Source organism: Diadema antillarum, unplaced genomic scaffold (genome assembly GCF_040938485.1).
Source record: "Diadema antillarum isolate AM-2024a unplaced genomic scaffold, OU_Dant_1.0 scf00000113, whole genome shotgun sequence".
In the NCBI taxonomy this organism is placed as follows: Eukaryota; Metazoa; Echinodermata; class Echinoidea; order Diadematoida; family Diadematidae; genus Diadema; species Diadema antillarum.
This window is the reverse complement of record NW_027271002.1, coordinates 1,237,763-1,261,883: the sequence shown is the minus strand read 5'-3', so window position 1 is coordinate 1,261,883 and position 24,121 is coordinate 1,237,763. Positions and strand designations below refer to the sequence as shown.

Below are 24,121 nucleotides of genomic sequence, written 5' to 3'. Positions count from 1 at the left end.
TTTTTCTAGAAATTGTAGAATACTGTTTGAGGTATGTTATAATTATTGATATAGATATTTATTGTTTGTATAATATACAGGCGCAGATATTTACGGTTTATATGTGGTATTGGCTGTAGATTCTTTTTTTCCCGGGAGGGGGGGGGGGGGGGGGGGGGGGGGGGGGAGGAGGAGGGTAGCCGCAGGTATGAGATGGGGATAGCGGGTGAAAGTTTATTCTGCCGCTGCGGCTGGTTTGGATTTCGCATTTTTCTATGTTTTGTTTTTTTGTTGGGAAAGGAAAGGAATTTGAGGTTAAATGATATGTTTGGAAAGTTGAGATGAGATTAGTATTGATGCACTGTAATATTATGGGTGAATGGGTAATTGAAAAAAAAATGTAGAAATGTTTATTTATAGTTTTTGGTTTTAGGTTGAAAAAGATTGATAGTTGTAAATAAGATGGGTTCTGATAATCATAATATGTGGTAGGGGTATGGGGCACAGAGCCAAAATAAAGATTAACGTTGGTGAAGATTTGATGAGATGATGATGATAATAAGGTTTATGTGGGGGTTTTTTGTATATATGTATGTATATGCATATATATAGGTCTATATGTGTATTTGTATAATTTATTATATTATATTTTAATGCGGATTATTGTATTAATACTACGGATGATAACTACATCACTGCTGTTATTGTAACACAGAAATAGTATTATGTATTGATTGTTTTTATTGATTGATCACCGGTAATATCTGATATTCTATGTGTGATATGGGTTGCAATAATGTAAACTCTAATATTCTTGTTTTGTATCCCCATGTACGTGTCTAAACCTGCCATTCGTTTTGAATGAAACGGTGGACCTGGTTCTTTTGTATATTTGTTATTCTCACACTTACTTGAACTTGAATAAAGTCATGATTAAACAAACTTTGCTCAATCTGTATGTCCAGGGTGACTGAAATCTATTAAGATAAAAATGACATAGATTTGAAAAATAATCTGTTTTTCCAAATCATGATGACTTTGATGTCTGAGAATAATGTGGCACACAGGGGGTTTACGCCATGGCACATAAAGAGTTAAATTCTCTTGTAGCGATGATATGCAGATGGCCTGTTAATGCATTTCTTTCCATCTCCACCTTCATTTCCCTCCAGACCCCTGACAGAAAGTGGCTCATCTTTGACGGCCCCATCGACGCCATCTGGATCGAGAACATGAACACTGTGCTGGACGACAACAAGAAGCTCTGTCTGATGAGCGGTGAGATCATCCAGCTGGCCCCAACGACCAACCTCATCTTTGAGCCCAAAGATCTGGAGGTGGCCTCTCCCGCCACGGTGAGAAACTTTCTTTTGGATTTTCCCCAAAATGTTCATCTGGATCTAAAATATTAAGTGCCATGAGATTTATCTTGAGAAACCATTCTTGGTAGAAAAATTTCTCTGTCTGTTTTATTGTCACATTTGATATACATGTACAAGGCAGCTACCATGTGATGTCTTTCTCAATCTATTAATAAGTACAGTTTGTATTTAGGCAGGTGAGTAGAGCCACTATGCCCACACCCACCCAGGAACACACACACACACACACACACATACACACATAAGATTGTATAGATACAAGTATAAGCTTTGCAGTAGGTCCTCAACTTGTACCAATATCTGGATGTAACAGGAAGGTAAATTTAATATCTTCTTTCGTCCCCATATTGTTTTCTAATCATGGAACCTTACAAGCTGTAATCTGTGTGAAAACAGTAATGTACTAGACATGGAGAAGTAGTAAATAATGTGCCCCGTTTCTCTCATTTTTTTCTCAGGTGTCTCGCTGCGGTATGATCTACATGGAGCCCCACATGCTTGGATGGCGCCCTCTCATGGTGTCCTGGATCAACACACTCCCGGCCGGCTTCAACGACACGCACAAGAAGCTCATAACGGACATGTTTGACCGCATGCTGCCCGCCTCTCTCGAATTCGTCCGCAAGAGTGGTGTCAAGGTAAGTCATCTGTACAGGTATCTTTTTGCGGAATACTGCATGCTACTGTTAGTACTTGATCCAAGTTTTCATTCAACAAAGACTGTTGCATATCAATCTCCTAACTTAGCCATTGTATTGCACATGACTCTTTGTTTGTCTTTCTGTGTGTCCGATTGTCTGTCCCAGTGTTTGACTCCATTTCTGCACCAAAGGTCTGGCTGTCTTCCTCTCCATACATAACCAACAAACTATCGGGAATCGGTGTGAAAGTTCATTGAACCCTGAAACCTTATCCTATTGAAGACGGGATGATTTAACCTATTGAAGACGGGCTGATTGTGCTATAACACACATTTCCCATGGACATTTGCCCGAATATACTTGGGACTCGTCCTCAAAGGGTTGAAGACCTGGTAGCGTCAGGAGAGACCATGCGATGGGATGGCTGGCCCGACTTGAATCAGTTCAGAAATTCTGCACAGCAGAAATGCAGCTGAAGAATCTTAAATGGAGTTGAATGTTTTTGATGAGCTTGTGCTTTAGTTCACATATCGTTTGCTGATTGGGAATTTTATTCCAGTAAGCCTGCACTAGTCATGGTTATCTAATACACCCCATGGTCAGAAAATGAAGATCCATCTGTTTGGGCTCAAACCTTCACTACCCATGCCACCTGGTCTTTAAGTTTTATGTTCATGATGTGCTGGACTCTCTCAATCTACCCCCTTCCCTCTCCTTTACAGGAACTGTCACCTACCAATGACACTAACTTGGTCAAGTCCCTGATGAACCTCATGGAGTGCATGTTTGACGAGTTCCAGGATGAAGCCGCCATGGGCAAGATGGACGAGCGCACCATCGTCGGCTGGATTGAGGTACGCCGTGGTAGAATCATTCCCCCCCGCGGAAAATTAACCTGACAAAACGATGTATGTAGCAAGATAATCACAGCACACTACTCCAAACTCAAACCAAAATGTCAATGAAGGAAATTTGGAAATCTACATGTATTCGTAACCATTGTTTGCGGCAGTCCAACTTTTGATGGGCGCTTGTGATGCAAGATGAGAGATAGATAAGAAGTGATGATCCATCCAATGTCAGTATGGTAGAATTTAGGGAAAATTTCAACCTAATGACATCAGAAATGACATAGTTCTTTGGAGGCTCATTATTAGTCTTGTCATTTTCATAATGATAGAATAGCATTATTACCATGGTTCTGTTTTGTTCTTTTACAGCATCTATTTGTAAACCAGTTATTGAAAGAGAGAATGATGTAATTATCTAAAGTTTCTGTGAAATGCGAAGAAAAAAAAAATGAAGCAAAAAAGCTCTGTTACTGTAAGAATGACTTCAAATAGAGATATGATACAACCTAATTTGCCAATAGAATTTCTGAATGTAATTCATGTCTCCCTTTTTTTCTTTTCTTTTTTTCCAGGGTATCTACCTGTTCTCCTTTGTGTGGTCCATTGGCGCCAGCATTTCCGGTGAAGGTCGCGTCAAGTTCGACCTTCTCCTGCGCGAGATCATAGAGGGCGGTCTCTCCGAGGAGTCAAGGAGCAAGTACCGCATCATAGAGTTTGTTGACCCTCCCATCAAGTCCTTCACCCTGCCCTTCCCCAAAGAGGGCACTGTTTACGATTACAGATTTGTCAAGGAGGTGAGTAGAGGAGATAACTGCTGCAGCTTTATTTTGCTATTCTCCTGTGTTTGTCTATGCTTGACCCTGTCAAAATGGACGCCATAAATCTGTCAAACTCTTGGCTTTATGGTATCCTATGTGTGACTTTGTGTATTGATCAATAACAGAGAGCACAAAATTAGATTATTCATTCCTTGACAAATGCTGTAGTACAGTAAAAATTTGTGTCCTGGAGAAAATGCTTTGAAAGGCTTCTTTGAACATTCTATCGCAAAAATGCCATCTCATATGTGTGATTGTGTTCAAAGGCAAGAACAAAAAAAATGTAAACTAGCTTGATACAAAAATATATACATTGTGAATGCAAAAGCAGCAACAAAGAAAAACAGTTATTGTAAGTGCCCTTTAATTGCAAGTTTTATATTGACAGATGACTTTTCATTGTATATTTTTGGATGATGTTTCTTTGAAAGGATGCTGGACGTTGGGAGCTCTGACCGAGGAGATCAGAGAGGCCCCGCCCATCCCAAAGATGCGGCCGTTAACTCCATCATCGTGCCCACCATCGACACGGTTCGTTACACCGCCCTCATGAAGATGCTGGTAACCCACCAGAAGCCTTGCCTCTTTGTTGGACCTACAGGAACAGGAAAATCTGTTTATGTGACCGTAAGTATTCAGGCAGCACGCAGTTAGTGCTACTGACTAATTTGACTGAATACAAACATTGGTCCAATCATGATAAAGATGTAAACTGTGACTCATCAAAATACATATCAAGAACTTCTGATATAACAGTGCATCTATCTCCGTTGAAATTATCCATGAAATTCATTGTGTAGGCTGCTTGTGTCTTTTTGACTGTGAATACCAAGTTCGAAGCAGCATTGCTTTCTGGTGTGTACAGTATAAAGGATCCTTCAAGCTTGTTACTTACATCCATTTGTACCTCATGAAGTGTGTGAATCTTTTGGCCACTTCAAGACGAAGACTGGGATAAATTCATGAATTAAATGTTAATATGCAAACTGCCAAAAAAAAAAAAAAACATTGGTCCAATGTGTGTGATTACTAGACTATTAGGCCCGAATTCACAAACAGGTGGTGCAATCTTATCCATGGTTTAAACCATGGACAAAGACCGTAGTATTCTATGGGGCGCCAAGTTTCGCATGGCCTATTTCGTTACGAAATCAGTCATTTCGTTGACGAAATTATCATTTCATGGATGAGTGAAAATTAGTGAAATTTAGAAAGCCATATTATTTCGGCATACTGTAAAACAAATCTGTAAATTCTGTAGCTACCTTTTCTTGAAAAGTTCTCCATTGAATCTGATGTCTAGTGGAAAAAGAAATGCTGTGGCACTGCAATGCACAAGTAGCAGTGAAATTTTATTACCCATGTCATTGCTTTGTCAGGATATCGTAAATTGTAACATCTGTAAGCTTTCATTTTTCTTGATGAGGCAGACTTCAGCTCATTTCATGCTACATCCAGCAAGAAATGAGATTTCATTAGACGGGGAACCCTGTCCAATGCAAACATGCAAACTTCATGTCATTTATAAAACATCTACCAAGACTGGTAATCTTATTAGAGATGGACCCCTCCCCCCCCCCCCCCCCCCCCCCCCAAAAAAAAAAAAAAAAAAGTTAAAATCAATTTCATTCTTGCACCAAATGAAGCATGCCGCATGTCATCATAACCATTCCATTTTTGTCCTTGACAGGAATTCCTTCTGAACAACCTGGACAAGGAGGTCTTCAAACCCAACATCATCAACTTCTCTGCCCAGACCTCGGCCAACCAGACCCAGGACATCATCATGTCCAAGCTGGACAAGCGCAGGAAGGGAGTGTTTGGACCGCCATTCGGCAAGAAGACTGTAAGTCGGGGAGAATGCTGAAAATAGGTCTTGTTAGCTGTCTTCTCTGGTCCTTAAAACCCAGCCTTAAACAATTTCAAAGTTGTCTCACAGAGTCCTTTTGACTACTTTTGGTTTGCTAGAGAATGGGCTTGAAAGTGACTTTGTGAAGATGTATTCAAAACTGTTTGCTTAATATAGAATGAATATGCAGCACCCGCTGCTGTAAAGGGATCAGAACCAGCACAGGCTGTTGCGCAGGAGCTTGGTAGTCTGAGGGGTACAATGCCGTTCTAGCAATCAGGAGATAATTATTTTGAGTTCATCCCGAGTATGTATGCCCATGTTTTTTTATCGTGGCTGCTACTAAAACACAGAATAATCAATGTTTATGTACATTGATGAAGGGCAGTTTGTCAAACAATTGCAATGAAAACAACTTGATGTTTGAATTCATTCATTTGAAATAAAGATTAGTGTACATGTATGTACTTAGTCCACAAAGAACGATCTTTGGTCTACATTTGATATTTGCTATGTACTTTCAAAGGATTATGAAAACATGCAGATTATGACGGGATTTCAGTTATAAATGGAATCTGAAATTATTTCATTTTTGGCTGCTCTGCTCACCAGGTTGTGTTTGTGGACGATCTAAACATGCCAGCCCGTGAGGAGTACGGGGCCCAGCCTCCCATTGAGCTGCTGCGCCAGTGGATGGACCACTGGAATTGGTACGACCTCAAGGACTGCACCGCTATGAAGCTCATCGACATCCAGATCATGGCCGCCATGGGGCCTCCAGGTTCGTCTTGCCATCCTTTCACTGTCTGGCTTTGTAAATTATCTTAGGCAGAGTCTTTGTGTGGTAGATTTAGCTCTCCATAGAAAGTTGTCAAAGATTCCCAAACATGATGAATTTGGGCCCCCTGTGTCTTTGTGATGCTATTGCAGCAACTTTCATTCTCAATCTGATATCTAATGATGGAGTTCCTTAGTAGAATTCTGCTATACGTGCGTTGTTATTTCAATTGTCATACTTGTTAGTGTGATATGTCTATGAGAAGATGTTTATCTCTGTGAGGAGTAAAACAGATGTTCACATAATGCTCATCATCTTTTGCCAAAAGTTACCACCAAATTCTGACAATTGAAGGAAATACACACCAGGTATATTTTAGTGGTGTCTGTGGAAGACCGAAATTGTATACATGATGATGTGTACAATGTAAATATTACATAATCGCATGTTTCTTGTTGCGTACTAAAAGGTGGTGGCCGAAATCCCGTCACTCCCCGATTCCTCCGCCACTTCAACACGATGACCATCAACGAGTTTGACGACACCACCATGGTCAGCATCTTCACCAACATCATGGCCTGGCACATCTCGGCCAGGTGAGCATCTTGCAGATTAACCTGTTGAGGACGAGTCCCGAGTATACTCGGGCAGGTGTTCATGGGAAATACGTGTTGTAGCAAAATCAGTCCATCGTCAACAAGTTAAGCCTTACTCTCAAGGACTTAAGGTTACTTAGTGAATAAACATTAAGAGATTTTGTGTGCTAATCAACACTCTAAGTACACAAAGGGTTAATCTATATTTTGCTCTCTTCTTATATCAATGTATCACTAGGTAAGCTTCCTCCGTAATGCGGTTTCTTCTCCTTGACCCGTTGAGGACAGTTTGATTTTGCTACAACACGCATTTCCCATAGACCCCTGCCCGAGTATACTTGGGACTCGTCCTCAACGGGTTAATGAAAATGTTTTTTTTTTCCCCAAACAACTTTCTTTCAATCACATGACACAAACAGAAAAAAAAATGGCATTGAATCTCAAAGTTGAGAGGAAGAAAAATAGGAATCCTATAGCAAAGGATTTACAAGTCAAAGTGCAATGTGATGTTAGGTTTAAAGGATGCTTTCATTTCCCACTATCAACCATTAATACTCCTTTCTGTGCAGAGACTGAGTGTCATTAGTGACAGGGTTCCCAGCCCATCAGGTAAATCAGGGGAAATTATTTTACTTTTTTCCAGTCAGGGAAAAGTCGGGGAATTTGTTAAAAATGCCTCAAATCAGGGAAAAATCAGGGAATTTTGATTGGCCCAAAAATCAAAAGTAGTCAGCTAGACTCTGTTATATTTCGTTGCATATCAAAACAACATCCATTGAATGAAACTGGATGAAAATTGGATGTGAAACTGGAAGTGAGATGCTGTTATAGTTATCATGGAAATTTGATACTTCATCAGGGAAAAATCATGGAATTGTTAGGGAATTTTGTTTTCGTGAAATGCTGGGAACCCTGAGTGAGGACATCTATCTTATTCGAGCACCAAAGTCAAATTAAACCTCATTACCATGTGTGTCTTGGTTTTTGTATTTTGTTAGGGGCTTTATGAATCTTTTCAAAGTTATTTACTGCATCCATATTGAGTGGGCATCTTGAAGTCAACGTGACATCTTTGTTGTTTGTCTGTTTTCGCATTTTATCAGAAGGAGGCTTCTTTCCTGTAATCTTATTTGATCTGTTCTTTATTTGATATGATCTTTATTAGGGGCTTCTCCAAAGAGTTTGAGCCCATCGTGAACCAGATCGTGGCTGCCACTGCGGAGGTCTACAACGCCACCATGAAGAACCTGCTGCCCACGCCGGCCAAGTCCCACTACCTCTTCAACCTGCGAGACTTCGCCCGCGTCATCCAGGGTGTACTCCTGTCTATCCCCGACTACTGCGAGTCTCCGGCCGTCATGAAGCGTCTATGGGTCCATGAGGTCAGCTTCTAGTCGTCTTTGATAAAGTCTAATTCCTAACTTTGATTCACATGTGAAGGAAGTGATGAGTTGAATATTTCTCTCTAGTAAATGCTTATCATGGAACCATAGTGAATTCGTTTTGTTTTGTTTTGTTTTGTTTTTTCTTTGCATAGAATTGCAAAAAAAGTGTGATGAATCAAAAAATAACATTGGAACTTTAAAAGCAATTTTGGCTTAAATGCAGTAAGGTATTCTGCCCTCCTAGGGTCAGAGAATTTCAAGTTTTGTGACTGCTTCAGATATTTCAAAGTGTGAATACAGTTGTATACTTGCAAATGTCACCCTCTATAGAACTAGAGCAAAAGTGCAAACACACAAATGTCTTGTGGAAATATCTAATGATTATGCAGAATTGTTGCAAATATGGAATTCACTTAAAGTGACCCAATGAAAAACCAACCCTGAGAAAATAGTAATCACATAAAAGGATCCACTTTAACACTGTGTGCTTGCCAGTGATTCAATAATACCACACCTAACAACAAGTAATCATGTCTGTAATATCTTGCCTTTCCAACTCTGAACCGTGCTTCAGGTCTTCCGCGTGTACTATGACCGTCTCGTGGACGACGACGACCGCAAGTGGACCACGGAGTGCGTCATGGAGATCGTGCAGAACCACCTGAAGGAGAACTTCCACGTCCTCTTCGAGCACCTGGACTCCAACTCGGACGGTAAAGTGGAGGAGGACGACCTCCGCAGCCTCATGTTCTGCGACTTCACTGACCCAAAGAACGAGAACAAGAACTACATCGAGGTGACGGATGTGGAGAAGCTGCGCGTCATCGTGGAGAGCCACTTGGAGGAGTTCAACGCCATGAGCAAGAAGCCGATGAACCTCGTCATGTTCAGGTCAGTGAAGAAGGTTGAAGGTAGACTAATTCAGCCATACAATTAGCAATGCAGCTTCACTCACTTAGAAACTTGATGTATAACTGGAATCTTCAGAAGCTCTAATCACAAGAGTGTGTGGCAGTGTAGCTCAGTCTCTTTTTGCAAGCCTTTCCACTCATCTTATAAGCAGAGTTTGTCACATTCTTTCATGGAGAATGCTAACAATTGTTTCTCCCGTCCAGGTTTGCCATTGAGCATGTGTCCCGCATCTCGCGTGTCATCAAGCAGCCCAAGGGTCACTGTCTGCTGGTAGGCGTGGGAGGTAGTGGCCGTCACTCCCTTACCCACCTGGCTGCTCACATGGCGGACTATGAGCTCTTTGAGGTCAGTTGCACTTTCTTTTCGGGGATGGAGGGGGGGGGGTGGGCATTAATCTGAAGTGTGTAATTGGATATTCATGAATTTTAACCCCCCCCTCAAAAAAACAAAAACAAAAACACACTGACACAACCACAAACAATATATTGAGATACAAGGACCTTACAGTATTCCTAAAAACCATGCAGGGCTGATGATTCTGGAGATTTAAACTCCACAGACCAGTTTCAAATCATTTAATTGATGTAGGGATCCAATGTTCTTTGATACAGCTGTAGCTGTTTCAACGTGGCAAACAAAACTGTAGAGCTCTAATATGTGGTACATTGTAGCACCCCTTGGTATCCACCTGTACACAGGAACAGTGTAGCAAGCCAAGCGACATATTGCTCTTAATGGTACCTGCGTGATAGTAACTATGTTCAAGCAACACCTTTGGGCCCATGCAAAAACGTAGACCACTACTACTAGTTTGCTGTAGGCCCTATGTACAGATTAAAGTTGGTATGCAGGCTGGTTCAATAAATACAGGGGCAAAACACAATAAATATGGTCAGAAATTTACATTATCCAGAAGCTTTTTCCGAGAGCTGTATCATTAATGTCATACTATCTCTTATCACCTGCATCCTCAAGGTGGAGATTTCCAAGAACTACACTTCAGTGGAGTGGCGTGAGGACCTCAAGGTCATCTTGAGGAAGTCCACTGAAGGAGAGCAGCACGGAGTCTTCCTCTTCTCAGACACACAGGTGAGGGCAGCACACACCTCATGTCCAGCTGGCTCATTTTTTTATTAGAGTGTTGACTGAAATAGCAATAACTGCACTCTTCTTGATTTGAGACTAGTAGCTTAAATACTGGCATTCATTTCCCTCCGTTTGTCTTGTGGGTTATGAGATCACAGCAGAAATGGTTTGTCTTTTTTGTCTTAACTTTAATCATTTTGAAATTTACTCTGTTCTTTCCTTGTTACGGATATCTTACCCATGCTAAGTCATCTACTAGATTTCAAGTTAGCTGGACAGTTTATGTTAGTTAATAAAATGGGTCAGTTGAAGTACATAAGCTGGGGCAGCAAGACCTCGTATCTACAAAATGTCAAATGTTCAAGAGAGCAAAAAAAAAAAACGTGGCAGCCAAGGTACTATATCAAATGGGAGAGCCTTTCCTTTGACATCCCATGGTGATTTCATTTTTGGGGTAAGACAGCTAGGATTTGGACAGAACGTCACTTAAAGGGGAAGGCTAGTAACTGATCAGTGGGAATCAGTGGAAATGCTGGGAGATGATTGTTCCAATCCTTATGGGATTCATTCAAGAGTTCATTGTATATCTATTGTTGTGTGAAAATGATTTGCTTCAGAATGGTCTCATATTCGAGTAATGTGCAGTTTAATGCTTCCAGGTTAGCGTCCCTGGTCAGTGACGGAGCATTAATCTGCACATTACTTGAATATGAGACCGTTCTGAAGCAAATCATTTTCACACAACAATAGATATACAATGAACTCTTGAATGAATCCCATAAGGATTGGAACAATCATCTCCCAGCATTTCCACTGATTCCCACTGATCAGTTACTAGCCTTCCCCTTTAACTGATTATCTGACCATTTTTCAAAAAAAGTCATTTTCACCAAAATTGAGATACAAGGTCTTGTCGTCCCAGTGATGATACAGTAAGACATTTCAGTGTCTCCATGCATATACCTGAGTGTGTACAATCTTGTCTTAGCTTGGTTTCAAGTTATTCTGCCCAGTGACTTCATACAGCCTTTAAATAGGTTACCATAGATCTGTGATAAATGATTGAAAACTCCATCTGAAAATGGAGGGTCATTACAAATTCAATAAATATCTTTCTGTTCCCCCCCCCCACCCCAGATTAAGCAAGAATCTTTCCTTGAGGACATCAACAACCTTCTGAATGCTGGTGAGGTGCCCAACCTCTTCGCGACTGACGAGAAAGCCGAGATCTGCGAAAAGATGCGGGTGATTGACAGGTGGGTGGATCACCAATGATCGTGTGTTTCTCGGAAATTGTGCGTGATGATTGAGGCTGGGAAGCAGACATTGTTTTAATCTTATCGGTCAAACAGGGAAAAAATGTTGAAAGCAGTCTGCTCTTGTTGTCTTTGTTGCTAATTAATTTTTCTACTTCATACTTCAATGGCCTGATAATGTTCATATTCTGAAATCACTTACCCCCAACTACCAGTATGCAAGTGTGGCCTGTCAACTTTATAAAAAAATCATATCGCTTTTGACAATGTCAAGATGTAGTTAATAATGATAATAATGATCATGCACTAAAGTTAGGACTTATATTGTGCCAAATCCACTCTGTGAGAGTGCTCAACTTAACTTGAGGTTTAGGAAGTAGAGGTTTTTATCTTAGTGATGAGTAATTATGTAAGTATTGTAATTTAAAAAAAAATGCATATACAAAGGACAATGTACATGTATGTCCGTTATCATATCTACTGTATCAGCGTGTCCATTCATTCATGATTTTATTTCACATAATCACAGATTTTGAGAAGTGTTCAATATTTGAGAAGAGATTATGCAAAACTTTTGTGAAATGAATTGAAACCAAGTTTCCCCATCTTGCCATCATTTTGAGGTGAGGTATTGTACCAAGTTCTTATTATTTCTATAATTCCCTTCTCCCAGGCAACGCGATAAGAGCAAGCAGACGGATGGTTCCCCCATCGCCCTCTTCAACCTCTTCATTGAGCGTGTGCGAGAACAGCTTCACATCGTCCTGGCAATGAGCCCCATCGGTGACGCCTTCCGAAACCGGCTCAGGAAGTTCCCCTCGCTCGTCAACTGCTGCACCATCGATTGGTTCCAGGTCAGGCATACCACCAGCGCTTCAGATTTTTTCCTCTTTCGCTTGTTTCAATTCCTCTCAAATAAAAAGAATAAAAGAGTAAATACACACACAAAGAAGAATGGAATTTGACCATTTATGCAGCTTAGTTTGTAACTGTGGTTAGATTTCTAGTGAAAGACAAAATTCAGTCTCGTGAACAGACTATCTGATGAAGCCTTAATCACTGACATAGAGCCATCGACAGAGATCAATTTTCCAGCTCAAGATATTTCTATGATTTGAATGACTACGCTCGGTGAAGATGGTGCTACTTTTGTTTAAAATATTCCAATAACAAATTATATGAAATGATTAATAGCAGAAGTTGTGTTGGTAATAATGATGTGATAATGATTATGATAACAACAATGAGAAAAGATAATAACAATTGTGATAACAACAATATTAATTATATCTATCTTGTTGTTAATGTTTTTCATTGCTTTCCATTGTTGTTGCTACAAACTTCATTGAAGTAGTAATCTACTGCCTTATTCTTTGTACATTAGTGTTGCTAGATTATTAAAAATCATCTAGACCGATTAATGCAAAGTATTCTGATCTTGACTTTCTCCCCCCCCCCCACCCCTCCCCCGTCAGTCGTGGCCGGAGGATGCCCTGCAGGCCGTGGCTAGCCGATTCCTGGACGAGGTCGAAATGGACGATGACATCAAGGAGGGCTGCATCAACACCTGCAAGATGTTCCACACCACCACCCGCAACCTCTCCCAGAAGTTCAAGGACGAGCTGGAGCGTCACAACTACGTGACACCCACCTCCTACCTGGAGCTGATCAACACCTTTAAGACGCTGCTCAACAAGAAGAGGATGTAAGCTTTCTGCCCTTGGTTTTCCAATCCACGAAAACACAAATCTCACTTCTTATCATTTGTTTACTTTCATTGATTTATGTTCACAGAAATATGTGTCCCATGCAACTACAGTATTGTGACAGTTGTAGATTAAATTATATTTCCTTCAGTTGGTTTTTTGGGGTGAGAGCAGTCCTTTTGTGATGATTATGTTATGCATATTCGTATGAGTTTACATAAATCCATTTTTTTGGGTATGTCTGCTGAGTTGAAATTCTTCTTACATTCCATGATTTAAGCTGCAAAATGTGAAAGCATGTCCTAACCTTCAGATTTCTTGCAGTTGGGAGCATTGTGCTAATGTAAAGTTGGCTAGCTGGGAGTTCCATTCACACAGTCGCTAACTTTAAGTTATAGGCCCTAGGGGCACTGCTGTCATCACAGTTAGCTAACTTCAAATTCATTTAAAGTCAAGACAATGCCATATGAACCTTCAATACTTATTTGTGCTTTGCGTGTGGTGTAGCTACAGTGTAACCTCAAGTTCCATTCACACAGTCTCCGACTTGAAGTTAAAGGCCTTAGTTGCACTGCTGTCATCAAAGCTAGTTAATTATAAGGTGCCTTAAAAATCTTGTATTCCTTTTACAGCCCTGAAAATCAGATTCTTTTCATAAGCTGGTAGGCAATTCAGACCTGTATCCAGACTAATAAAACTGGAGACTTCTTCCTGATGAAGGGGGAAACAAGAATATTGATTTCAAGTCAATTTGTTTATCGCAAAAAATAAAGATTCCAAAGGTTATTCTCGATACAAAGGAAAGCATATTCTTGAATGATATATGGTAAGTTTTTAATTTAAAAAAGAAAAGAAGAAGAAAGAAAAAACCCAAAACTGATGTGTATTAAATACTGTAAGATTTCATGCAGGATGTTGGAAGGCATTATTCTTCAAGCATGCAAAGTTTTGTGACATTGCAAAAGGGATATAATACGACCTTTAAAGTTAAGGCTGCTTCCTTGCGAAGCTAATAAAATTATCTCTGCTTTGTCCGTCGGTGTACAGGGAAGTGTACCGCAGCAAGAGGCGCTACGAGGTGGGTCTGGAGAAGCTCAACTCGGCCGCCTCCCAGGTCTCCACCATGCAGAAGGAGCTGGAAGAGCTGCAGCCCCAGCTGGTGGTCGCCAGCAAGGAGGTTGACGAGATTATGGTCATCATCGAGAAGGAGTCCATCGAGGTCGCCAAGACTGAGAAGGTATGAGCCGACCGCAGCGGGAGTTTCGATATGCCAGTATTCTGACGTACACAGTCTGCAAAGTCCTGAAAACGCTTGTCTTTTTAATACAAATTCCAATATGTAAAACAAAAATAACATTCGTATTAATGTAGGAGACTCAGCATGTGCCTGTGCGGCTTGTAAACTATGGGATGATTGACCATTAGAATATCGGGAAATCCCAACTGTATCAGTCTCAGGTCTCAAAACACCTTTTCTTAATCAACTGTTGAGGACGGACTGATTTTGCTATAACATATTTCCCATAAACAGCTGCCCGAGTATTCTCGGGAATGGTCTTCAACGGGTGAAACTATGGATTATGTATTGCATTGCCTTGCATTGCATTGGAGTCTGACATTTGAGTCTTAAAAGTGCAGGTTTTGGAGAGGAAATAAAAGTACATGTATCTACATGGTTGCTTTGCATCTTTGATAATGCTTGATTGTGCCACACAATCTTAAACATTTTGACTTGCGAAGCTTCAAAGAATGACCAGAAATTTAGAATTAAAAAAAAATATACATATTATATATCAACAAACAAACAGAATTCTTATCCAGATAGGGGCATGATGGACTAATTGATTTTACCACTCATCTTCTTTGTGTTTTTCCCTTTTTGTTGTTGAGGGGAGCAAGTCCTTTAATGAAAAGGTAGAAATTTCATTTCTGGCAGGAAAATTTAATATTCAAGCATTTTGTTGGCAGAAAATTTGTCTTCACCTAAGGATGATGTCGGTGTTCTAGGAGGGTGCCCTCTTTTTTTTTTCTGTGTGTGTGTGGCCAGTTTCCGTATTCAAGAGTACACTCTGGATCCAAACATTTGTCCTTATACAGATCGTGAAAGCCGACGAGGAGGTCGCCAACAAACAGGCCATGGCAGCCAAAGCCATCAAGGACGAGTGTGACGCCGACCTGGCTGTAGCCCTGCCTGTCCTTGAGTCGGCCCTGGCTGCCCTCAACACCCTGACGAACCAGGTACCGTCCCTCTCGGGATCTGCTCATACTGGGTTAGACCCAGAAACATTTACATGTACGGCACAAAGTCTTCACGGATTGGAGCTGATGGCCTTTTTTTGCTGCATGAAATTTTCGCCAATAGCTGGTGGCAGTCAATGCGTCATGTAGACAAAATGCTTTTGCGTGCATTTTACTTTCACAAACGTTGGCTCCGTGTCAAATTCTCAAAAGTTTCAAGTACGCAAAAATTTCAAGAGTTTGCAGCAGATTGTCAGTTTTGAAGTTGCGACTTCATCATCTCTGTTAATTATTTTTAGTTCAATTTTAATCTGAATGGAGGCTTCTTTCATTCAGTTTATCAGATCTTACTGTATAAGTGGATATTTTTGCGCGAATAATTTTTCATGCGCGGCCGGGTAAGATGAATTTTACATGTTATTAATTCTGCAAAATCGAGACATGAACTACTGGGACATATCATAAGCAGAGAAGTATTTGCATTATTTTATTTTTGCTCTTGTTTCTGGTTGTGCGACATGCATGTAAATTTTTTACATGCAAACATTTCCACTTGTACAGTACTCTATTCAGTAGAATCAACTTGAATATGGAGTTGGATTGTTTAACCTGATACTAACAGTCAAGATCCTACAAGTGTCTAGGTCATCTTGAACAAATAGCATTGTAAATGCCAAAGTTTTAAGTTACAGTCATAACAGAACTCTGAGAGCGCAGACCTCCACCAAGCAGCTCATTTCTAACTACTGTACTAATCTTGCTGTTCAAATAAGATCTGTGATTTCTACTCACACAGTGAGTGTACTACATGTATGCATGCTTAAAATCGCCCCATTTCCCAATACTGAAGCCTTTTGTTACATCACCAGCTCCAGCTGTGCAGTGCCTTGCAGGAGCATAGCACACACTTATGTGCGCACATGGAAACCACAAAAAAATATGCAGCTTGAACTCCCAAGTTCATTAACCCTACCTGCCAAAATATCAAAAATCCTTCACAAAATCCATAAGAATTTCTGAATTACTACCAAAATGTAATCATCTGTCCCCTTGTGTCATTCTCAACCTTTCCTGGAAGTTTCATCTAAATCCATTCACAATTTTTTGAGGTATTGCACACAAACAAACAAACAAACAACCAAACACCAATGAAAACAAAACCTCCTTCCTTTGTGGAGTTAAAAAACACTAATATGAACTGTACCACATCATCACTAACTTTACATCACCTCCCAAATGCTGTCTTCCCTAGTAATTCGGAGAAACAACAGCGCATGATTTCCAGTTCTGTCAAGGAATATGTTAATATCATTAATGATTAAGCCCAGCTTGCACATTTCTACTCGTGGTCTTGTGCTCGTACAGCGACAGTGCAAAATTTCTTGGTTAATCATGAACATCATTTTCTCCTTTCAAGTCATTTCTACCTTGACCATGGGCATAGTAAGTAGTACTCAAGAATTGAACATTTGAGTTCTTGATAGCTGTTTCACGTCTCAAGATTTCATTCAGGCAAATGTGTCAAGGAAGAAATGAAATAAAAACGAAATCAATAGAGGCAACAGTCATTCATTTTTGTGTATCCTCCTCGCATCATATCCTCTATTTCCCCTCCTCCTTTTTTGTTTTTTTGTTCAACAGCATTATTGATCTGCAGTAATCAAACCTCGGAGTATCTTACCAGAGAGTGCTCACAAAGTTTCAAGGAAAGAAATGTCATGCCCGTGCAGTTCAAACAAACATATCAGTCATCAGAGAATAATCATATAATTTTGTATCAGTTTTAATTACTGATGTGTAGATTTACATTTGTGTTGTCCAATTCATGTGGATCAGTTTCTTGTATGATCCACTTTTTTTTAGGTTTTCATATGCACACTGAAGTGCGTGCTCTAGTTTCTGCTGGGGCGAGGTGTGCCACGCAGCTGGAAGTTGACGATGTAACAAAAGGCTTCTATATTGGGAAATTGGGCAATGGCCGTCAGCATGCATACGTATTGGGTGGAAATCACTGATCTCTACAGAAGAGCAAGATCAGTGGTGGAAATGAGCTGCATGCTTGGTGGAGGTCTGCGCTCTCAGAGTGCTTCTCTAGTTTGGTTTATACAATAGGTTTATGAACTATGGTATCAGTTGATAAAACTTTGTATGACATATCATTGGGCTGCTCTGATTGGCCGTACAGACAACTGTGGAAAGGCATTTGTTTTGATTCATGCTGTGCGCACATCTATACAATATGTACGTATCATATGTACGTCCACACATTGCACAGCTTTTTAGCTAATACGTGCTAGCGGCTACACCAAGCGATCAGAATTTTGCTGTAGGATTTTACACATAGTGCTGTTATGCTTTTACAGTATGCTGCACTACTGTTCGAAAATGAGTGCATATGTGACTCATAATATGTATACAGTGCTTCAGTTCTGATTTACTACATTCTTGAACCCAAATAAACATACCAATTAACATGCCCCTCCCCCCCCCCCAACATTCCTTGATGTAGGACATCACCATGGTAAAGGCGATGAAGAACCCGCCAGCCGGCGTGCGACTCGTGATGGAGGCCGTCTGCATCCTGAAGAACATCAAGCCGGACCGCATCCCGGATCCGGGCGGGTCCGGCAAGAAGATTGAGGACTTCTGGGGCCCCTCCAAGAGGCTTCTCGGTGACATGAAGTTCCTGCAGAGTCTGCATGACTATGACAAGGTAAGGACACATTAAAGGCGCATATAGTCCCGGTGGGTGCGGGGGTGCTGTTGATGATACTGCCGATCACTGTTAGCATTGATACGAAGATTGCCGAAGTTGAGCTGTCATCAAGAGTAAAGCACGTTGGTGTTGCTAGGTAACGTTGCCTTCGTTGTCTTCTCTGCGCATCACGCAGTCTGTAGTAATGCCAGAGTGCGTGCATATGTGTTTCTTAGTATGACATCACAAAAGAAGTTTGCTAAAGCTGCCATCCCCCTCAGCCGAATCATGAGCCGAACTGTGATCGGACCACTGACTACAGTGAATCGGACTTCTTCAGACTTGGGGAAATGGGTCAAAGCGTAAGTTCTAAAGAGGAGTCGATAGCGTAGGTCTCTATAGGAAATTTGCGCCGTGCGCCCTCGTACGCATTTGACTGAACCACCGTGACCATGTGCCTTTAACCAGTAGAGGAGGGGCTCATTTCCCATAGACACCTACCCAAGTATACTTGAGACAAGTCTCCAACAGGCAAAACTGTGTCACTGAAGTCAGAGAATAAGATTGAAATCTGCAATTAAAATATGATGATGACAAGCTTATGGCACATCAATGTTTTACTAAAATCATGGAATGAAATTGAAAATGTGTGATAAGAAACATTAGGATGCATCATCATCTCCCACATATGATGAAAATGATGCTGATTACGGGTACTGACCCCACCTCACCCAACCTGCCCTAACATTTATTTCCTACCCAAAATCCACAAAGAGAACAACCCTGGGAGACCGATGATATCCGGATGCGCATGTCCAAATGTAGAAATATTCAGACTCGTCGATTTACACCTAAGACCGCTTGTTCAAAAATTGCCCTCTTTCAGTCAAGACACGACACACTTCTTAAGAACATACAGGAAATAAACACCAAGCATGCCCCATTTTCACTGCGTAGCATTCTAGTGTCAGCCGACGTATGTAGTTTGTACACCAACATCCCTCACTATGAGGGTATCCTAGCAACAAAACGCGCCCTGGACAACCGCATCAACCCACATCCCCCAGCTGACCAACTCTTGCGCCTATTAGAGCTTGTACTTACTTTAACGTCCGCCGAGAGATTTGCGTGTGTGTGTGTGTGTGTGTGTGTGTGTGTGTATGTGTTACTCGCTTTTTGGCCACTACGGGCGTGCTACATTTCGAAGGTGCTGAATCGGAATCTTGATGATACCATACTTGAATATGATACTTTATGATTCTGACATATTGAAGATGGCTACAAAAATCTGAATGTCCATCTATGTCCGTTAAGACGGTATTCTTGCATCCTTAGGCCTTTTGAGAAGTCCAAAGATTGCCCTCTAATATCTCTACCTTAAACTGAAATCCAATCTATTTTTTTTTCTTACAAATGATGAAGTTTTGAACATGAAGTATTCATGGTTTTACCCAACACCAATCTGTAGCAGCCTCGGAACATCGCACCACCTTTAAAGGAACAGTATAGTATTGGCTGACATGAGAATTCAGCTTTACATAGACTTACCTAGACCCCACTTTATATGAAATGTAAAAAAGCATACAATTCTAAGAGGACTTAAAAGTTTATTTGATGAAAATCGGATTCAGTGAAACAACTGATATATAAAGTGAAAAGTGAAACAGTGAAACAACTGTGAAACAACTGATATGTATCTGTATATATCGTAAATGATTTTATATAACATTTGTATCTCAGGACCTTGATGAAAATCAGTACATTTGCTGACCATGTAATCCTGAATAAAGATGTTTTAATAAATAAATGAATAAATAAACTAAAAAGAAATCAAACAAAACAATCCTAATAAAACGTGGGTGCCACCGTTTATTAGGATCGCTTTATATTGCACATCTCAGCCATTTCAACACCAGCTTACATCAAATAAACCTTGAATTCCTTTTAAAATTGTATATGCATTTTCAAATTTCATACGAGATTTCTCATTGCCAAAAAAATCACAAAAAACGTTGGAAAAGCCAAGCCCCTTATCAACAGAAACTGTACTTTATCTTCGATGTCACACCCTGCATTATGTCATTGATAAAATAATCCTTTGGAATTTTCTTTTCTTTTCTCTTCTTTCGTGATCCATTCCAAGTAATCCGAAGATGTAGCGGGAAATTAGTATACAATATACATGATATATAGCACATACTACGATATTCTTCTCGCCACATACGTGACGTTTAGGGTATCAAGTCAAAATGTATTTAAGTCACAGAGGCCCTGTCCAGCGGCGGATCCGGGTTTTTTTTTTATTAAAACAAAAGAAATAAAAACAAAAAAAAAAATGGGGGCGCATGCGTCCCCCTTTAATCAAAAAAAAGAAAAAAAAAAGAGGCGCCTCCTCTTTCCGGAATTCCTGCTGTCCCTACTTTAGTGTCGGTATCATTTTTCTGAGTATCATGAAAACAGATTTGATTACATTGAAGAAAAAAAAAGTTGCTTTGAATAGCAAACTTACCGCAGAAAATGAGCATCACTGTGAGTTTGTAAAGAATTCCTGTCATAGCTACTGGTAAAATCCACTTATCTGACGCAAAGTGAAGTTGTTTTCTCACACTCTGATAGAATTGTACAAGGAAAAGAAAATAGGTGTATCAAGCAAGTATCACACCAACGGAGCAAACGAAGTAGGTTTGGTTTTGCTGTCGAGAGTTACCAAAATTATTTCCAACAAGCGTAATGGAAAATTCCCACTATGATTTCAACTGTCATGTAACAATCCAAGGTGTAAACCGCTCGCAGGTACTTCACGACTGGGGGAACTTCTGTGTGAGTTGTGGACTAAAATGGCATTTTTTTTTTCATGTGTTTTTCATGTGATGCGCGCGGGCGGGCGCGCGCGCATCGTGTGTGTGTGTGTGTGTGTGTGTGTGTGTGTGTGTGTGTGTGTGTGTGTGTGTGTGTGTGTGTGTGTGTGTGTGTGTACACGCCATTGATGTGGTACTGACCTGAACTCAAAAGTTGTGCCCCAAATCCCCCCCCCCCTTTTTTCTTGTCTGGGATATTAGATTTTCTTACAATTTGACCATTACTAGTATATCAGATGTCAATCAACATTTTAGAATTCATGGGTGTTCTTTTTTTTTCTTTCTATTTGTTAATTACTCCTAAATGTCTATCTTGTCGGGAGAATACACAAAATATTATCGTGATATTGGTAAACGTTCGATTCACTGCCCTTTATTTTGTTATGTGCAGGTGAGCAACATTAATGTTATAATAGGGCCTAGTCTTGAATTAGTAATGTATATTTGATACGAACAGATGAACAGACAGGCGAACAGACAGACTGGTGGAAGAACGGAAAGATGGACGGGTAGACAACCCCAAAACATAACCGCTTCCATCCAGGCGTCGCTTTGTGGCGAAGGCATTTAAAAAAAAAAAAAAAAAAAAAAAAAACGTAGTATGATACATAGTTTCATATAAGGCCTCAATTTAATGCTAAACCGCTATTTTCCGTATAATCTGCCTGAGTGAGCATGTAGAAGTATGGTAAGGCGTGAAGTAAAACGCGTCAAGATAAAGTTATTATGTGAGAAAATTCGAAGATGCTGCAGGTAATATTAAAAAGTAAAGTGTAAAGTAAAGTATACTTGGACATTGAAATAGACATTGTTTGATATGTTTTTATGTAGTAATCGATTGGTAATTCATGAATAAAAATACGTGATTCTTTAAATTTCTCTTTTTGTGTAAATATCGGTTAATCTGTCTCATTAGTACGAGGATGGTTTTGTCGAAAGAACAAATGAACATAAAACACATATGAAAGAAAATTATCAGGGAAGTGTTAAAATCATGGAATTTAGCTCTTATTTCAAGTGTGCACCATCTTTGTGTTACCTGTATTGTACAAAGTCTAGTGAGGTAGAGCTTAGGGGAGGGTGTGGGAGGGGGAACACAAGACGGAGCTTTAGCGTTATTAAAATTGAAATAAAGCGATCTGAAGCACACTTTTTGTGGAAAATTAGAAAATTGTCATTCCCCAAAGTATACTAAGTCTATAGAGGGGACCAAGCAATGGGAAGGTTATATGGCAAGATACGTCTCTCATATTCGAGGGAGCTTTTTTCAGTTTTAGATCTGAAATTCAAAAATCTGGTGCACACTTTTGTTGAATATCTAGAAATTTGTCTTTCAGAGAAGGTGGAAGGGGATAAGCCCTATTCCCTATTTCCCCTTCCTACACGAGGGAGATTCTGTATTTTCTGATTGCATTTTAAACAATTTGGTGCACACATTTTGTGGCATATTTGGAAAACTGTCTAAGTTCAAAGTGTAACAATAGTCTACATGTATACATAGGGGCGGGGCGGGGGGGGGGGGGGCGGGCGAGCAGGGAGAAGGCGTGGGCGAGTGCTAACACCACCCTTCCAGTTTTCTATCAAAAAACGCAAGAAAATTTTCCTCATTTCGGGAATTATTGGGGATCATAATGATAATGTTTGCCCCTCCCCTTTTCCCCCGTCCGCGCTCCCCTCCTCCAGGATACGAGAGTGCTTTTGCATTATTAGAATTCATATGAAAATATCTCGTAAACACATTCATGATGTAGTCTGGGAACATTTCAATCCCAGAGGTGTTTATTTTATTTTTTTTTTTGGGGGGGGGGGGTAGGGGTTGACCCTCCGTTAATTGAAAGTATCTGGATATCTCCTCCCACCCCCGGAACATTTGCACCTTTTTAAACGGAAGTAACAGACCCGTTGCACACTTTAGATGAAACATTTAAAATCTGTCAATCTAAAGTGTATTAAGTAGAAAGGACTGAACGGGGAGGGTATGGAAGGGGTTAGGGCTATCACCCCCTTAAGCGAGGGAGATTTTGTATTTTCAGAATTGAAATTCAGCCATCTTTGGTTGAAATATTTAGACAGTTGTCTATCAAAAAAGTAAAAAAAATTCCACATCTTGGGAGTTACGAGGAGGAGCAAAATGATATATTCATCCCCAATACTTTTATGGGGGAACCATCCCCCTCCCCCTCCATCGACGCCTTATACATAATTTATGAGGGAGCTTTTGTAAGTGAAAGATCTGCTGCATAATCTTTGATAAAATATATTAACGGAAATACGTCAATCTCAAAAGTGTACAAAGTCTATCGAAAGGAATCCAGTATCTCAAAAGTGTACAAAGTTCTAGCCGCGTTGTTGGACAATTTTCCATGAAGAAAGTTCGAGATTTGTACTTATCTCGAGAATTGCTAGGCGGACAAATGATTTGTCTGCCCCCAGCATTCCCCCCCCCCCCCCAAGATAGATTCGACGCCCCTGATCATCCCTGGGTATGCTCATAGATGTATCAGAGTCATCATCGTTTCAGGAATGATTCAGGAAATGGAGGGGAGGGGATTCAATTATGGCGGTATAGTTTTTGTTATTGGTTGTTTGTTTTCGTATATAATTTGCAGATGGTCCCGAGTTGCTCGCTTCATAGCGCGTTTACATGTAAGCCTATGATATTTGACGTTGTCAACGTCTGGACCATACCTTATGTCGATATTACTTTTTTCGCGAGCGAGCGAAGCGAGTGAGCGCTCGAGAAAATTATGTATACATTATCCTACAAGAATACTGTTCAGCTCTGTTACCTGTCTGAAGGCGGGCGTACGAACGTCATGCAATATGCCAAAATTGATACAATCACATTTCTGCTTCCTCCATTTTTTCTCATATTTCAGGGGGGGATGATTGAATAGGCCATCCCCCCCCCCCCCCCTCCTCCATTTCCGGGGGGATATACCCCCCCCCCCATCCCCCCGGGATTTACGCCCATGCAAGGCAGACATTTCCATAAAGACATTTTGAATATAGGACTCAGTACTTTGAACTTAAAACTAGGCCTTATCAGCAAACAAATAGGGGCTACTAAATGATAAAAGTTTTTTGATAA

General features: G+C 40.5%; 1 protein-coding gene across 1 annotated transcript in view; it reads left to right on the top strand.

Annotated features, from left to right (window-relative positions):
• LOC139719676 (dynein axonemal heavy chain 7-like) overlaps nt 1-19,263 on the top strand; it is a 64,014-nt gene extending 44,751 nt beyond the window's left edge. The window contains 21 exon segments of the mRNA XM_071631074.1: nt 1,152-1,334; nt 1,820-1,999; nt 2,725-2,856; nt 3,426-3,647; nt 4,103-4,121; nt 4,124-4,150; nt 4,153-4,298; nt 5,362-5,517; nt 6,133-6,301; nt 6,768-6,894; nt 8,060-8,276; nt 8,854-9,170; nt 9,395-9,536; nt 10,167-10,280; nt 11,415-11,533; nt 12,207-12,387; nt 13,009-13,238; nt 14,287-14,476; nt 15,337-15,477; nt 17,987-18,190; nt 19,195-19,263. Coding sequence (XP_071487175.1) covers nt 1,152-1,334; nt 1,820-1,999; nt 2,725-2,856; nt 3,426-3,647; nt 4,103-4,121; nt 4,124-4,150; nt 4,153-4,298; nt 5,362-5,517; nt 6,133-6,301; nt 6,768-6,894; nt 8,060-8,276; nt 8,854-9,170; nt 9,395-9,536; nt 10,167-10,280; nt 11,415-11,533; nt 12,207-12,387; nt 13,009-13,238; nt 14,287-14,476; nt 15,337-15,477; nt 17,987-18,190; nt 19,195-19,263 — 3,285 coding nt within the window.
• Nucleotides 19,264-24,121: the final 4,858 nt, after the last annotated feature.